Source organism: Homalodisca vitripennis, unplaced genomic scaffold (genome assembly GCF_021130785.1).
Source record: "Homalodisca vitripennis isolate AUS2020 unplaced genomic scaffold, UT_GWSS_2.1 ScUCBcl_8181;HRSCAF=16186, whole genome shotgun sequence".
NCBI lineage: Eukaryota > Metazoa > Arthropoda > Insecta > Hemiptera > Cicadellidae > Homalodisca > Homalodisca vitripennis.
The window spans coordinates 1-15,339 of record NW_025784292.1 but is presented as its reverse complement, the minus strand read 5'-3'; the positions used below and the strand labels follow the sequence as shown (position 1 = coordinate 15,339).

Here is a 15,339-nt window from a genome sequence, read left to right as displayed (position 1 = left end):
CCTTGTACCATCATTTTTTATAAAAAACAACCTGTCTCATCAAAATAAACATATCTATACTTTGGGTACATAAACGGAAGCAACAAGTTATAATAAGTAATAAGATGATTTGTGAACAAATTTCCCCTGTAAGACAATATCCAAATTAAACTAGTATTAAAATTGGTTAAGCGTTTAGGAAGCCTATCGTCAGAGATGCTGGAAGAATTCCATATTTGTTTATCTGTTCACACGATATCTGGAAAACGAACTGACCTATAGACTTTGACCATTGTATGGAACTTCCCTTTTATGTAGGCAACATTGATTTCGATGAAGGTGCTTGTCACTCTACAGTATTAACGCCAGAGTTGTTGCATATTGGAATCTGAGAGCGAGTAGATGGGACGGATAACTAATTCCTGGTACTTGGAATGGAGTTAGGCTATCGTTTCTGTGGAAACCAGCCTTACCGCAGAAACGAGATATAAAAACACGAAACGATGTTGCTCATGCGATCTAGCGGTCAGGGTTTGCGATACTGACGCAAACACAACCGGAGTTGTATAGTGGGCACCAGCATAATTCCCATAATTACTTTCCTACCAAGTTTCCTCCCTTTACACATGTAGACCTTTAAAGTATTTTTAGGTCAAAAAGGGATTACTTCCAGCCAGAGTTATACACTATGCTATTTCTGGTACCTTAGTAGCGGTCGCATTGTTCTCCTGGTCAAGATAACATAAACATACGAGTAAGTCTGAAAATATTACTTCCTAAATTTATAATCTACTTTAGGTCTAAAGTAATTCCGGTGCCATAGTTCGTTTGCCTTATTGTCACGATCAAGAAACTGTATACATACATTGGTCTGAAAAGTTCTACTTCGGTCAAAAAGATCTCTACTTCCAAATGTAATCCGCCTTCAGCCTAATAATATTACTCTTTATTGCATCAACAATAGTTACAATTGCATTAGCGTGGGTCATAAAATGGAATTCAAGTTGAAATTTAAATTTAAACCACAACTTTAAAATAAAACCATAATAAATTAATAGGCCATCATAATGTATTTCCGCTTCTGTATATTTCAAATGTCACGTTATAGGCCATTTGAAAGTTATGAAACATAATCACAGTTTTTTTTCAGAGTAGATAGCAGAAGTGGAGTATTATTACAATCACTGTCACCTATCGAGGGATAGTATGGAGTATGTTGCTTTTCGCGTTAAGATTTTGTATTCCGTTAAAGTCGTTGGGGGCCATTATGGAATTCATTATGGATCTGCGAGATAGGATAAATTATTACATGATACTATAGTTTTCATTACAATTATCATAAAACAAAATTAGGCCTCAAATTCTTCTTGGCATAGTATCAGATGACGCTCCTTAGAGGAAGTAGCATGATATCAGTTGAAGTTGAGTGTCCAGAACAACCGGTACCCGTATAAATCTATGTGAGATGGTTCCTAATGTGTCAGTGATAGTACATATAACTAATCGAATCAGATACTAATTCTTTGACACACATCACTTCGGATTTTTAGTTATAGGTATTCAAAGGTAAAAAAGTAAAACCAATATACAAACAGTGATTTGAAAGTTTATAAACTACTAATAATATAAATAAAGTCTATAAAGCAATAAATCATTTAATTTGGTATAGAAGTCAATATTCAAAATTAAAGTAACAAAGTGGGGAAATATTTAAATATATACTCAAAGTAATGAAGTAAAAACGAAACAGACTTATTACCATTTGTAGATAAAATGTTTCAAATAAGAAGTTGAGAAAGTATTACTTTCATTCATAGCTCTCATTATACAATTTCTTTCTTGTTAAAGAAAAATAAAGAAGTTAAGTATAATTTATTTATTTAAATATTTAATAAATAAATTTAATTATTACATAACATATTCAGCGAATTTTTACAATGCAATAACATTTTTAAATATTTTTCAATATGTCATCGATTATTTGCAAATGAGTTAGTTATGGTGGGAAGGGTTGATTCAATATGTATGTTCACTTTAACTCCAGTTCATTAAACGTGACTCCAGAATCCAGGATTCAAATCTGTGACAGTGTCAGATTCCATTCCTCCATTAAGAGGAAGGTGAACTGGAAGCTAAATTCAACCTTCATATTCAATCCACTCTTCCCACCATACCTGCTTTATGTGCACACAACTTGGTAGCACCACAGTGCTTAAAGATCGTGTCTAAAACATCGTTTTGTACCTGATGAGTTGATTGAGAATTTCTCTTCTCTTATAATACACTATATTTTGTAGTATATGTATCTCCGATGTAGAAACGACATAAATAATTCATTTTTGAGCTTCTTCGTGCCGATTTTTTTTTGATTACTTCAAACGAACATGACTCCGGATTCCAATACCTAAGTTTTTCATTTAGGACTGCTGCTCAGACCCCAGACGAGGTACAAGAGGAAGGTGAACTGGAGCTAAATTAACATTCACATTTGTAAATTTGTCTGCATTTTTCATTATATTTGCGTGATTCCTGTACTAATTTCGAAAGATTAAATAGTTTTTTCTTATTCATAAAATTTAAAAACAACCTATACATTATGTAATTACTTAGATCTGGAAAATCTGCAATAGAGTAAATTACTGTCAACACTTCGTTTTTTCATAAGTCAATTGAATTGACATTCTATTTAAGGTCTAAATGCTAACAACATGCGTATTTTTAAACACTCTTAAAGAATAATTTTGCTAATTAAAAAAGTGAAATAATTTTATATTTAATGCCCTAATAATTCTTGTTGTTACTGTAATAGCAGGTTTCAAAACCCAATTTAGGAGAGAATTCCATGTGACTGTCCATACCACACACACGAAGTGCAGGATTGAATAAAACCAGGAGTTAAAAAACAAATATTTTATTATTGACAAAGCAGTATACTGGCTATGATATCTCACAAAAAAAGTGAAAAACGAGTAGCATCTATTTTAACAAATGATATTGTTAGTTCAATATGGCACTGTGCACTCACAAATGTCTCAGTATTTTTTTCAAGACATATTCTCGTGTTATAATGACATATCAGCATTACATTGGCATTATAGTGTCATAGTATAATGTCCTCATTATAATGTCTTACAATTATAGGAAATACTAAATACACGGTTTATGGAACTGTTTGGTTATACAAATAGTCAACATTGCAAAAATATCTACAAATTATTTACAAATATGAACACATAATATCTACAACATGTAGAGTGTGGGATACACAGACTACATCTCTTAACACTTGGTCCTAAGTCAAGGCCATGTTTCAATGTAAAAAGTAATAAAGTTTCATGTTTATGTTTATGTGGTATATTAATTAAAATAAAAAATGAAAACTTCATCGCTTTGAAACACCAAATAATGTTCAACTGCCAGTAAATTTAACTTTTAAATCCATGTAAGTTTCAAAGATCTACCTGCTCCATTTTAAAGCACTTTCTAAACATTTAAATTACTGTACGGAATGCAATACCTTTATACAAGTATTGTCAGTAAATTTGAAATATATTAATACTCCAAGGAAAACTGAAAATTATTTTAAATTAGTGTTTTTTTTTAAATAGTGGTGTAATTTCAAATTATATTTATACGTACAATTTATTTTTAAATACATTTAGTAAACGTTTTTGAGTAAAAAACTATTAAAATGTATTCAACAAGTATATCGTATATTTTTCTCTGTGGTAGCCTATTAAATTGAGGTTTTAAATTGCCTCTATAAATAAGGGATTTTTATTTAGCTATCAATTTAAAATGTATAGACGATTGTTATTTGTTTAAAAAATATTGTGTTTTTTTTGTGTGTTTCTTTTCAAAAATGTTGTTCACCATATTTTCTTCAGTTTATTATCATAAACAAATATACTAATTAATCACAACTGTAACAGTTTTAATAAAACTAATGATATGTAGGCTCGTATTATTAAAGTTATTTCGTCATCGAGTCTTCGACAGCAAATAATTAACTTAGAATTAACTCATTTATAATTTCACAAAATTAATATCAAGTGATTTTGTTATATTTCCAAGACTAAGCTATATCATAGTTTAATATTTGTGACTCTAAACTATCCATATTTTTAGTGATAAAGCGTTTATTGATTCTTTGATGCTATGTCTTATATTTTAGTGAAAGGAAAATATTTTTTATCTAATCACATTGTCTTCTCTAAGTCGAGTTAAGAAAATCTAGATTCACCGTCACAATCCGTATTGTTGAAAGTGGTGAAATAAAACCAACGTAATTATGATATAAAAATATAATTAGTGCACTACATTACCATGTTATTGATATGGGTTGTTAATACTTGAGTTAGGCAAAGGATACATGTGATGCGTGGGTGGGGGAGGATAATATCTAAGGGGGCGCTGTCCTGTGTACCCTGTGGAGGAGAGGCCCGAGACCTCCGAGGGGTGGAGAGGTCACCCCGTGGGCCAGGCAGGCTGCGTTACACTGACACTTTAAAACCCACTCCACATCCACTGAGAGGATATGCCTGTGACCGTGGAGAGGCGGACTCGCCGACTGCCAGAGATCGCTCCCTGGTTCCACATCTTCTAGCCCGCTCACCCCACGGCATGCGAACTCCACCCGGATCGTGGAACTCAGCTCGGGCACACAACAACCCCCACACTCCCCGCAGGCCCGGGGGCGATAGCGACGTCGACTACGGCACTGCCCGAACACCAAATGAACCGCCGCTCCAAGTCGCTGAGTCGCTTTACACTCATGGCCTCTCTGAGAATACAGATCAGTATTAAATTACAAATACGCCCATCTTATGAGTTAAGAATTAAGAACATTTTGGATCCTAGCCGAACATACTTGGATTTGGAGTTATAGATTATTCCCAGAGTTCCAATTTTTAAAGTATCAAATTCAAATTAAAAAACCTAAATCGCATTTACTATTCTAAAGTGAATAGTTCAAAACAAAGTAAATAACTTATATAAAAGAACTAACCATGTGGATAAAAATTGACGGTATAATAATTCTGAACATTTAAAGGAACATAGTAGTTAGACAATAAATATAATAGTTTCTATTTAGATACATGACTCCGTAATACTTCTTATAAATATCAACTACATTTCGTATACATTAACTCATAATAATACCGTAATTGTGTTGTTGTAGGAAACTAGGTATTTTATCTCTTAGATATATGAAGAACGTTTTGTTTATATCATTTATTATGCTATTCATTTTGGCCACAACAAAAAAATAATGAAAATCAAATTATAAAATTAAGTCATTTATTCCCGACCATAGTGTCCAAATTATTTAAATTTATCGTCAGAATGTTGCAGTATGAAATATTGGTTATCCATGTTACGCGTATTGTTAGTTTTTTAACCGGCCGTTTCACGTAAGGTATCTCAAAACAGTTGACTAGTTCTTAATTTTGCATGCTTTCCTTCCCCGTTTCATTATAGTTTCCCATTCTGTGTACAGAGATTCGTAAGAGATCTTGAAGCATGATCATGTTTGTTAGTACCAGATTCGTAAGAACATTAAAAACGAATGATATCGGGAAAACTTTCGTAAATAATTTCCCTCAACAAGTAATATTTAAGGTTGATACATATTTTGGAGTCCCCTCTAACCAAATTTATGGTTATAATGTATGTTTCTAAATTATTCCTGTATTTTTCAAACATGGACTATACCTCCCACCCTTGATTTTACTTACCCTTATATGATGACTCCTGCCGTGAAGAGGCTTGATGAACTGGGAGTAGCAGGGTCTGAGCTGACAGAGTCTGGTCTCGTTGCGAGGTTTGCAGTCAGGATTCAAGTTAGAGAAACGCGGTGTGAGAGACCGATGCCACAAGAAGATGAACAAGGTGTCCACTGGGAGAATTCCGCTAGGCACTGGGGCGGTCGCTGAACTAAAGTAATCAAACAATCAGAAATTGTTCTAGCAAAATTATTGAAAATTCACTATGGATTTGTAAGTTAAAATAATAATTAAATATTTTTTCAAATTTTCTAAACATGAAATGTTGAAATGTGTTTAATTTAATCCGTTGTAGCTTATGAGCTCCAAATCGTTTATACACTTCCTAAAAGAAATGTTTAATCAAAGCATATTCTTTTAATGGACATTTATTCAACTCAGCCGAAACCTCAAATCCTTTCCACATAAGAGAAATATTAAGCCTCATCCACTTTTACAACTTGACTTTTAGTCAACAATATATCTAGAGAAAATATATTATGACATGTTACAAGTTCCTAGTATCTCAAATTCTCGTTATTGAAAATCCTTTTATCAGTCACCTTAATCAAATAAGTAATACAATCTTGATATTTATTAGTTTTTTTATTAAACGGATCAAATAAATAAGGACTGTTGCATATGTATGAATCACTACTACTATATATAAACTGAAATATATCATAAGCTACTATATCGTTTTTTAGTAAGACTTTCCATAATTTGGGACAAAGCTATAGCTAGTTATCAAAGGATTTAGTTTTTAAAATGTAAATCAACATTGCATCTGCACTGATAAATATTATGTTTCTTACGTAAATATTGTTAAGTATTTTAAAAATATTTACGGATGTCATGATAGCGTTTTAAAATATGTAGTTTAACCCAAATATTTATATAAGTAAACAATAACATGTTTTTTACTGTATTGGCGTTTCAAAAAACAGTATAAACTGTTGTTTCATGCCGCATACACAGAACGCCAATGACCAAAATAATAGTTTACTCTCACAAAGGCAGGTAGCATTAGTGAGGTTATTTGTGTCTAATTATGTTTATTTTTAATTAGCTACCTTAATAAACGTTATGTTTTTCATTTATTTCATACTAATTTTGATAATACACCTTTACTGTGAATGTTAAGTTTAGCTCCTGCTCACCTTCTTCATAGTACAACGTCTGGAATCTGTCGCTGCACAGACACTCCTGGAATCTGGAGTTATGTTAGTCTGGAGTCAAGTTTGTGGCAGCGTCAGATTCCAAACGCTGCACTAAGATGCACTAACGATGCACTGGAGATAAAATAAACATACACATTTACTGTTGAGATATTCTTCTAACTTGTTCAATGAAGCACGAGAAAGACAAACCATGAACCTAAACTCTAAACTACTTTCAGCGTTGGATATTTTTTTATTCTAGGCTTAATTTTTTATTTATGTTTGTGAATCCAGAATCTTATGGTATCTAGTAATGGATCCCTAGGAAAACTAATTTTTGACTCATAGCTAAAATTTGGAAGATATTAACCTAACATAATTATAGCAATTAATAAAATATCTTTGCAGAAAATGACCGTGAAAACGATAGATATTTTTCCAGAGATCGCTTTGTGATGTTGCTTCATGGTCTACTATGTTTATAAAAGTGTTATCAAAACCTATCGGTAAAAGGCCACCATAGGAAGATAAAATGCATCCTTATTGTGAATTACTACTGGAATTGATGAGGATTAAAAAATAGAAGAAAAACAGCTCTACATTGTGTGTGTATATATTTACAGGTGTCCCAAAACTCTCTAATAAAAACGTCAGGTATTGTTCCTAGACCAAACATAAAATACAATATCGTAATTAAACTTTAGAAAACCTAATAATTACTCAAACAGCCATTATCTTGTTTTTCAGTTAATTAATTTTAATTTTCATACGGCTTTTTGTAATAAAATTCAAATGTATTTGTGGTATATAGTTTTATAACCTAAAGGCTCCTGAAGCGTTATTTTCAAAATGGTGGCTTCCTACAAATTTAAACGTAAAATCTTAAAAACGGCATTTAATAAAAAAGGTACTTTTTATTCCATTTTAGTCAGACAATTTAATTACAAACTCAACAATGCTGGCATGGTTTATATATGTGAAATCAAATATGGAATATGGTGAATGGGCTTTAGGAATATTGAACATAGATTGTTGATAGCTGGATAGAAACTGTTTCATCCAGCAGCAGAAATTGGTCTTTTATTCAAATTTATTTTGTACTCTTTTATATTATCAACACTTTTGTAAATTCATTTGAAGTCTTGTTTAAACAAAGTTATAATTTTTTTTAGATAACAGAAGTTTTTATTTTCTTATGATTGAAGCAAAAGAAACATAAATAAGCTTAATCAAATGATTAGAACAGCTAAAATTAAAACAGCTGATTGTTGTAGCTTACTAACAATGTTGTCACATGATGACAGAGGATATTGTTTAGTATGCGGTTTTTTCTAAAATCGTATAATCTCCATTATTAATCAACCGATTTCCTCAACCCTATCGTAATGTTTTTTATTTTTAATATTTATTTTTTAACTAAAATGTAGTTGATGTTGACTAATTTATCATAAGTTGTTTTAAGATATTTACGTTTAAAGATTTTAGTAAGTCACCATTTTGAACACAAAGCTTATACAATTTTTGAAATATTTTGTGTAATTAGGCCTTTAGGCTATATGGTTATATACCACTAATACATTTTCAATTTATTACAACAAGCCATTTTTCAAAATAATTAAGTTATAAAACAATAGTTTCCCTTTGATCCAAAAAAATAATAATTCAAATATCGGAAGACATCCTGCATATACCTGTATATATATATATATAAGTAGATAGTAATATGGCGGTCCTAGCGCACTTTTGGAGCCAACAGAAAATCAAGGGAAAATACTGTTTAAAGGACAATAAACGAATCTGTAAAATCAAACAGTAACTCACGAATGAAAAATTAACTGAATCCGTTCCAAAAGCGACCCAGAATCCCCTACTGACCAAAAATGAAAAATCACGAATGAAAAATTACCGAATCTATAGGTGTTTGCTTCTACTTTCTCAAATCAATCTATTTGAAATGTCTGCTACGACGAAAAATCTTCTACTCTACAAAATTGATAGTAACACAGTCTTTATCTTTAATAGTCTTCTTTCCAGTAACAACCAAGTGTAATTTATCATGTTTATTCTATTCTTTAATCTTTTTTTCATCCAAAACAGTCAAAAATCTGTTCGGTAAGTGTACTTTATAATCTTCCAACTCGGCAATTATTGTAAACCCGAATTTATCTTTCATTTTCTCCAGATACAAAATTTTGTATTTCTTATTTTCTTCTAATTCCATTAAATTTCTTATATTCTTTGATCTTTAAATCACCAACCTCATTTAATTCTTTTAGTAGCTCCATTTAAATAAGAAAAATTTCTTAACTAAGGTTTGTAGGAGGCAATTTAAATTCTCTATACTATTTTTTCAATAATTTTAGAATTTAAAAAATTAATGATTTTTACTTGAATTTGACAGAAATCAGCACAATTTTCTGGTGAAACAGTGATAGATTCTTCTATTTATTATTTAAAAAATGTGTAAACTAAGACTTAAAATTATTGAAAAAAGTAGTATAGAGAATTTAAATTGCCTTCCTACAAACCTTAGTTAAGAAATTTTTCTTATATAAAATGGAGGGTGAAAAAGTAACATGTCCGTTTTGCAAAAAAGAAATTTTAAGAAAAAACTATGATCGACATTATAGCTCAAAAATCCATTTAAAAAACAAAGAAATTTAAGGAACAAAAAAATTCCAGAGTCTAAGACCCGAATTACAGCTCCTAGCCATTAACTTGGTTGGACAGTAGCAGTGCAGGGCCAAGTCTCTAAACAATAGACACCGTAGAAGTTGAATGTGATGTGATTCCCATGAGCGCAAACACGCACACTAACAACACTACACCAAAGACACAATCATTCATTTTGTCTTTTACAATAATTGATTTATGTTCATATTATCTCTCTTTCATTTCCTTCTAAAACTTCAAAAATATACTCTTTCGCTGATGAAAAATCTCGATTTCTTCCGGAATAATCTTTGTAATCATAGACAAAATATCCTAAAATAGTTGAATAATAAAATAAAATGATTTCTTTTTATCTCGGTAGTTGAAATGTAAACATAAACATTTGCGTTGAAAAATTTATGTCTCGGCAGAGTTAGTTCCATAATCTCCATTTAAACAAAAAATCTTTCTGTTTAAATGGAAGAGTATAATGCCAACTGTTACAAGTGTTCTAAATAGAGGAGAAATTATTGATAAAAGGTATTTAGTTTGTAGAGGTTGTAATTTAATTTTGTACGAAAGACCTAAACCTAAGAAATTTCGAAATAAACTAAACACATTTGAATAATCTGCTTACAAAATTGCAATATGGAGGTAAAAAACAAACAAAATTTGTTACAGAATTTAGAAAACAGAATAAAAACTTTTACTTATCTCTTATAACCGTTGAAAAAATTATTTTCCTTTTCAAAGAATACATTAGGTTTGTAGGTATCGATACACATGTTTATTATGAGAAGATTTTAACCTATAATCTTTCACTATTTGGGATATTGAATTTGATTACGATTTTAAGCCTGAAATCTTTGATGATTTTATAGTACATTTGGAGAAATTAAATGAAGAACCTCGTCAAAAGAATGTGGTTTTACTCACATTCTCCCCGACTTCTCGAGTGATTGTTAGCAAAATTCCATCATTTCCGTTTATAAGTTTTAATTTATAGTTTATTCATAGCAGACATTTCCGATAGATTGATTTCACAGCTCAAGAAAGTAGAAGCAAACAGCTATAGATTCGGTAATTTTTCATTCGTGATTTTTCATTTTTGGTCAGTAGGGGATTCTGGGTCGCTTTTGGAACGGATTCAGTTAATTTTTCATTCGTGAGTTACTGTTTGATTTTACAGATTCGTTTATTGTCCTTTAAAACAGTATTTTCCCTTGATTTTCTGTTGGCTTCCGAAATGTGCGCTAGAACCGCCATATTACTATTTACTTATATATATATATATATATATTACGCTGTTCGTGGAATTTTCAATGACAAGTTACATTAAGCTGTTGTCATAGACTACTATCATGTTAAAAAATGAAACTAACATGAAAACTAATACAAGTCATTGATTATCTTGAATACTTGTAATACTTGTAGGAGTTGTGTCGTAATGTATGTTTATTGTAACCGTGTTTAATATGTATTCTGTTATCAATAACCTGTGCCTACTTAATGTTCATGGTAAATAAAACGTATGTTCATTTTTACTATGAGTCTGATTTACAGTTGTGCTCAGCAATAACCATGATCTCAGGTTGTAATATAGAGTAGGATATAAATATGTATAAAACGATACATATTCAACTATTCAACACCAGATGTTCTTGCAGTCTACGGAACAAATTCAATGTAATATTATCCATTCTGACGGATTCTAGTTCCAGTATTGTTCATATGTCTGACTTTGCATTAGTTTCCTACATCACAGATTATTTCATTGTTTTCATAGAACTGACAGTAAATACTATATCAACAGCAATGGAGAGAGTTTGTCTTGTTTGCTTTTGTTTTATAGTATAGAACTGTTTGTAACAGTGATTGATTTGAAGTTGTCAGGTACATGAATTATTGACAGTAACAGATACAGCTTCCTTAAAATATAAAATAATGTTTTTCCAGATACAAGTATTAACATGTATTGTTATTTCTGCATTGGTTGAGATCGTAACGACTCGTATTCGAGTATTACCCCTAGTTTACCACCGGGCGATGACTAATTTTTCTTATCAGAAGAATCAAGTAGATTCTAAATGTTAAATCGCTATTTTTTACCAACTATCATACATAGAATAAGGCAAGTGATACTAGGGTGTTTATCTACATTTATATCTATGTAGTACCTATTGCTCTTAAAACTTATAAGTAATTGTAAAACTAAATTAAAGACAATGGTGTATTGTTTTTATCTATTATTTTAAGTACCAGTAGCCACATAAAGAAATTTAATAAGTCAACGTTAAAAAGATAAATCTTCATTAATACTCATACTTAACTAACACTCAGTCCCTTCGGTGGTCGTTTTTTCTCTCAACCTCCTCCCAAACGTCTCCTCTTACATGTACAAACTGAAAACAAAGTACTCGAGAAACTATATTTAAAAGGCAGTTTTCGGACTAACCAGACTCGCCATCACACATCCACTCGCGGCAACACTGGCCCGGCACCTCCACTAGTCTCGGGTGTCGGCAACTCCTCCCCTGAGGCGAAAATGTTCTCTTGAGGGCACAAGCTGGCGCATGCGTAAGTCCCGTTCTGTAATCAGAGTAACAGTTGTTGTAAGGAGCAGCACATTAAAGAAAGACGCTAACCCTAAATTTAATATGGAAAATAATAACTGATGGTCAAATATGCATTAAATCCAAGCCTAAAACTGTACTGTCTCTGTTAGTCGACTGTTTTCCTCAGGGTATGAAACGTTTTAAATGTCCTCTCTCTCTGTCCGCATGATATATCGAATATGAACTCATCTGTAGACACTTTTAATTTAACATAACACTAATTTATATACAGGCAACACTGAGTTTCGATGATGCTCCACGCGTTAGCGGATATTTTCTATTGGTTTTAAGGGTAATCATGGTGGCAACGATTAATAGTAGGGCAAATACATTTATATACAACTCCGATACACGAGTAGCAGATTTTAACTTGTGATATATTAACACATGTAGCCTAACTTTCCCGACATATACAACATCATATTTTGGTAACTAGATGTATAGAATTTTAATACTTCAAACCCTGCTTACCAATCTGCAAAACCAACTTAATGAACAAAAATGTGAATGTATAACGTAAGATATCTGGAGAAGATTTCCATCTGTAGACTTAAACTTTGCCATGAAACTTAATTTTTAATAGACAAAAAGAGTTATATGATGGTGGGATTTGGCTGAACGTTTATTGAAGCCTATATCTTAGTTGGCTGACACGAGTTCTCTTTTTCTGTATGTATGTTCTGTAATAGTTATATCCGTCTATTTTCACAAGACACCTGGAGAATAAAATGAGTTGTAGATTTAAAATGTTGCATGCATTCTCAGCGAAGCCTGTTACGCGACATGTAAATGTGACGTACTGCTATATTATACTTATGTTAGATTAAATGTCAGTAAAAATACAGCATTTCTCTGTAAAACCAGTTTTAAATATGTATTAAAGTATCAAATATCCTATAATTCTTAGAGTTTTTCAAATACCTTCATACAAATAACTTCTCATGCATAAGTTTTGAGTGCATCTTACTAACAAGGTCAAGATCAGACATCCATTTTTAAACGAAGAGTCCATTTTTTTGGGTGTCTCAATAAATTATGTATCAATAACAAAAAATTTTATTTTACCATACATTAAACACAAAATCACGTTTCTTACTACATTTTTCGTCATATCTTTTTTTATTGATTATGTTTGGATCTCGCTGCTATTATAAAAGGCAATTTTTGTGTTAACCAATATTACATAATTTGCAGGATTAATTTCATTCCCTTGAAAAATATTTTGTTGTTAAACTATTTAAAAAAGTATATCAAGATGGATGAAAAATCTTATTCTTGTGAGGTAAAAGAACAAAATTAAAAAAAAAAACTATTTTCTCCCTTATTAAGATTCTTTTTAAGTTAAAAAATAGAATAGATGTTTAGAACTGTTTTAAATATAGTACAATTATTCTTGTAAATTTAACAGAAGAATTGTGTAAGATTGATTGTACACCGAATAGTTCATCGAAAAGACTGACAATAAGACTAAAGGATTGGAATTTACCCTCTTCATCAGACGCCAAAAGGCTCATTGTTTTATTATTATAGTTTATAACTATACCAAATGCTGGAGAACCTTTTATCCATTCAAATCACCCATTCCCAATAACAAAGAAAGAGGTTGCTTATCGTCGTAGTATTTCACCGTAAACAGTAATGTCTGAAGGATTCTATTTCCAATTATAACTTTTTTCAATTTATCTACGTTTAACTTAAAGGTTATTTGTTTAGAAAAACAAGGTTTAAAGGTTAATGGGGAGTCACATGATAAGGATAATTTACATTCACAAATCTCATTTTCAACTTTTATTCCTTAGAGTAAGTTATCTAACTTGACGTAATATAATTAGTTTCTGCATGAGACAGCGCCTAGCCACCGAGAGCGGCTGCTTGCAGCAGGTGTAGTTGACAGCTTCCATTGTTCTGTTTCTATTCAACGGTTATATTAGGTACAATGATAGGGCTCTCTATTGTCTGCAGGTTTGATCTTGTAAGCTACCCCTATTTGACATCCAGCCTTCTCCATCACCGTTTATAACAGTCCCATAGGGATTTAGTTACTCCAATATCCTTATAATATGAAATACTTCGCCTGATCCCAGAACCTATATGAGAGTCAAATGTTTTATTCTTCTTGTTTATTATTCTCTATTAAAATAAAAATCAAGTTTTACTTCATTTTCCAAACACTAAAACATATATCGCTGATTGTATGTTAAAAGGAAAATATAACTAAAACAAGACTATGGCTCAAGGATTGGAATTTACCCTCTTCATCAGACGCCAAAGGCTCATTGTTTTTATTATTATAGTTTATAACTATGCCAAATGCTGGAGAACCTTTTATCCATTCAAATCACCCATTCCCAATAACAAAGAAAGAGAGGTTGCTTATCGTCGTAGTATTTCACCGTAAACAGTAATGTCTGAGGATTCTATTTCCAATTATAACTTTTTTCAATTTATCTACGTTTAACTTTAGTTAGAGTATGTTCATCATAGAGAGAGTACAGTGTGATGAAGCCCAATACATTCTACAACAAATTTAATGATTGATGCATAGTTTATTAAAGTGAAGTAAAGTAAAGACGTCTTATTTTACCAGGCGAAGTTAGAGCTAAGAAGCCCTCTCTAACAATTAACCTGACGATCAACGGCTCAAAGGTGATTTCCGAACCACCACCAACGCCCGGGCAGGCAAGCTGCTTGTAAAGGATAGTATCGTTCAAACGGTCACGCATCCAAGCAACCAAACCACGCTTGACGTTTCTTGTTTCGGTTATCTTGCGATAACCATTGTACCCGCTAACACTACGCCCTTTACCATTAAGGTCTCATTGAAAAATTAAATATTGTAATTTGGAATGGCACTGTTACATTAGTTAGCATAATTTAATCTAATCATTATGAATATTCACTTTATTAATGAGACATTTATTTCCAATCAACACAAGGTAGCAAGATTCATTTTGTACTGACCTTGCAGGCACATTGGGTTCGACAGTCCAACATGAATGTTTCTCCATTGGTCGTACGTCTGGTTTGTAAATAGTACACGGTTTGCCTTTGATTGCTGAAACAAACATATAAAACGTTTAGAAAATATTAGTGATAGCAATGTTGAAATGGAGCATATTTTTTAAGGTCAAGCTTTAGTTACAGGAAAAGGAGACTCTGTCAAATATA

General features: G+C 31.7%; 1 protein-coding gene across 1 annotated transcript; it reads right to left on the bottom strand.

Annotated features, from left to right (window-relative positions):
• Nucleotides 1–4,268: 4,268 nt before the first annotated feature.
• LOC124374383 (CCN family member 4-like) lies at nt 4,269–15,226 on the bottom strand (the record flags this gene model as incomplete). Its single annotated transcript, XM_046832606.1, is given in 7 exon segments — nt 4,269–4,762; nt 5,718–5,828; nt 5,831–5,916; nt 12,012–12,099; nt 12,101–12,145; nt 15,133–15,195; nt 15,198–15,226. Coding segments are annotated over 7 exon segments (803 nt in total), but the record flags the coding sequence as incomplete, so codon positions are not given.
• Nucleotides 15,227–15,339: the final 113 nt, after the last annotated feature.